Source organism: Lolium perenne, chromosome 7, assembly GCF_019359855.2.
Source record: "Lolium perenne isolate Kyuss_39 chromosome 7, Kyuss_2.0, whole genome shotgun sequence".
In the NCBI taxonomy this organism is placed as follows: domain Eukaryota; kingdom Viridiplantae; phylum Streptophyta; class Magnoliopsida; order Poales; family Poaceae; genus Lolium; species Lolium perenne.
In genome coordinates this window covers 229,769,068-229,772,254 of record NC_067250.2, presented here as the reverse complement: position 1 = coordinate 229,772,254, position 3,187 = coordinate 229,769,068, and the positions used below count along the sequence as shown (strand labels likewise).

The 3,187-nt window shown below is 59.1% G+C and overlaps 1 protein-coding gene across 1 annotated transcript; it reads left to right on the top strand.

The window, feature by feature from the left end:
• The first annotated feature begins 319 nt into the window (after positions 1–319).
• On the top strand, positions 320–2,783 carry LOC127313894 (aluminum-activated malate transporter 10). Its single transcript, XM_051344373.2, has 3 exons — positions 320–747; positions 841–981; positions 1,072–2,783. Exons 1-3 carry the CDS (start codon positions 369–371, stop codon positions 2,547–2,549), a joined length of 1,998 nt encoding a protein of 665 aa, XP_051200333.1. The 5' UTR covers positions 320–368; the 3' UTR covers positions 2,550–2,783.
• Positions 2,784–3,187: the final 404 nt, after the last annotated feature.

Here is a 3,187-nt window from a genome sequence, read left to right as displayed (position 1 = left end):
GAATACACACACTTGCCAAGTTCTTTACCATTTGACCTGTATTAGCTTCAACGCATACACTTTTCTGAAAGATGCAGCACTAAAAAAAATACATACATCACTGGTCCCTTCATTCGGTCATGTTTTCTTTGCGGACTGTGGTCAGGTGCTGTATCCGAATTTGTTTACAATAAACAGAGCATGCTTTCCCAAAGTGTGGCGTGGTGACCGTGACACACACCAACGTGCGCCACGTCAGGCGCCGTGTTTTATAATCTCCAATCCTCGCGTATATAAACCCTCGATCCATTCATGCTACTGCATCCATCCAGCAATCGACCCAAAGCATCATTCATCAACTCAAACCAAGCACACACACGGAGAGCAGCATGGCAGCTGGGGCAGCTCCAGATCAGCAGGACGCCGGCCATGGCGGCGGCGCGGCGGAATGGAGGGTGAGCGTGCAGGACGCTGGCGAGCACGACCATGTCAAGGGCGGGACGTGGCGGCGGATCTGCTGCTCGCCGCCGTCGTGGTCGTGGCTCTTCTCGTGGATGGCCGCGCCGAGGGACAGGGTGACCAGGTTCGGCAAGATGGTGTGGAAGGTGGGCGCCGACGACCCGAGGAGGGTGGTGCACGGGCTCAAGGTGGCCCTGGCGCTCACGCTCTGCTCCGTCTTCTACTACGTCCACCCGCTCTATGACTTCACCGGCGGGAACGCCATGTGGGCCGTCCTCACCGTCGTCGTCGTCTTCGAGTACACCGTCGGTATGTAACCAAGTAGCATTGCTAGATTATTATGCAGAGAGTGCGGTGGTAAGGTCTGGTCTAGCTAACTAAAATGGGTTTTGTTTGGTTCAGGTGCTTGCTTGTACAAAGGGCTGAACAGAGCCATGGCGACGGTGGTCGGCGGCTCGCTGGCCCTCGGCGTGCACTGGGCCGCCAGCCGGTCCGGCAAGGAGCTCCAGCCATACGTCCTCACCGGCTCCATGTTTGTCATGAGTACGTGCCAGTTCTTGTATACTCGTAGCACTCTCTTCTGATAGACCGATCGACCGAACTAACATCGCAACCTAATTAACGTGCGTGCAGCTTCGGTGGCCACCTTCTCCCGATTCATCCCGACGATGAAGGCCAAGTTCGACTACGGCGTCACCGTCTTCATCCTCACCTACTGCCTCGTCTCCGTGTCGGGGTACCGCGCCGACGAGATCGTATACCTGGCGCAGCAGCGCCTGACCACCGTCGCCATCGGCGCCTTCATCTGCTTCGCCGTCTGCGCCTTGGTCTTCCCGGTCTGGGCGGGGCAGGAGCTGCACCTCCTCGTCGCGCGCAACATGGACAAGCTCGCCGCCGCCGCCGAGGGCTGCGTCGAGGACTACTTCTCCGACGCCACCGCGGGGGCGAGGCGGGCGCTGTCCGAGAAGTCGGGCTGGTACAAGCTCGTGCTGAACGCCAAGGCGAACGAGGACTCGCTGGCCAACCTGGCCAGGTGGGAGCCCGGCCACGGCAGGTTCGGCTTCCGGCACCCGTACGGGCAGTACCAGAAGGTCGGCGCCGCCATGCGCTGCTGCGCCTACTGCGTCGACGCCCTCGCCGCCTGCGTCGGCTCCGAGTCCCAGACGCCGCCGCACGTCAAGAAGCACCTCGCCGGCACCTGCCTCGCCCTCAGCCGCCACCTGGCGGCCGTGCTCCGCGAGGCGTCGGGCTCCGTCACGTCCATGACGCGGTCCGGCCGCCTCGGGCTCGTCGTGGCGGACATGAACGCCGCCGCCCAGGACCTGCGGGACGAGCTGAGGTGCCTGGCGGCGGTGCTGGAAGAAGGATTCGAAGACGAGTCGTCGGAGGCACAGCACGAGCTGATCAACGCCGCCACGCCGCCGCTCATCGAGGCGCTCCCGCTCTTCAGCGCCGCGTCGCTGCTGCTGGAGGTGTGCGCGAGGGCGGAGGGGGTCGTCGGCGCCGTCGAGACCCTGGCCACCACGGCGAGGTTCAAGAAAGCCGACCACGACGAGAAGGCGGCGCTGGACACGGAGGCGTCCGTGCCCGTCTGCACAAACAACCCGGTCGACGCAGACGTATCGCAAGAAATACACGTCAAGATCGCCGGCGAGCAGGAGCAGACTGAAACAGCTCACAAGGCCAACGCGAGCTCCGGCAATGCGCCGCGGGACCAGGTCGGGGAGCTGATCAAGGTGCTGATGCGGCGGCGGAGCAGCAAGAAGTGGTCGAGGGCGGACACCAAGGTGAGCCCCAAGCCGGCGCTGGACTTGGCGGTGACCGTGCCCAGCCCGCGGAACCGCGCGATGGAGCTCGACGGCCACGGGCCGGTGGGGTACAGCCCCAGGAACCGACCGGTGGAGCTGGCGGGGCACGCGACGGCGATGCCCAGCCCGAGGAACCGCGCGGTGGAGCACCCCGGCCACGCGGCGGCGGTGCCCAGTCCGAGGGTCCGGTCGATGGACTTCGCGAGCCATGGAGCCGCCGTGCCGAGCCCCAGGAACCGGTCCATGGACTTCGCGGCGCACGCTCCCGGCCAGCGGAGCCGCTCCATACTTGGCATGGCCTGAAGAATTTGATCAGGGCGACTGCAAGTGCAATGCAGTGACATGCTTGCCATGCATCTCTTGTGGATCGTCGTGCAGACCAAAACTACGAGAGCGGCGATCATGCCTCTTTTGCCGTCCGATTCAGGCTGTATTTACTTCGTGGTTCGTGCTGCGTAACATTAAGTTTCTTCATGTTTCCAATATCTCAAACGTATTGAGACGTAATTAAACAGAGCGGTTTTGGGCACGGCACAATCATTTCTCGCAAAACTATGTGTTACAAGAAGTTCGGCATTGGAAACAAGTAACATTACAATCATACGATTTTGATAATTCTCAATTCTCATTCCAGTGAAAACAAAGGAAGAATGTAGGCTAAACATTTTTACTTTAGTATCAAGTAAATATTTTGTTTGGAGGCAAGGAACTTTACATTGAGAGGATAAGCACCAGCTAATCAAGAGACATAGGCAATCAAGAAAGCAATTGATCATGATGCAATTTGCAAGCTCCTAAAATGTTTGGCTATGCTGACAAGATAGATTACTCCTTTTTCTGCTAGCTTGGCCTAAGAAAAACAACAGTTCCAATAGCTTCTAAATCTACAAGTTATTCATGAATAGAGCCTTAGAGGCCTTGAAGGACAAATTTATGAGCGT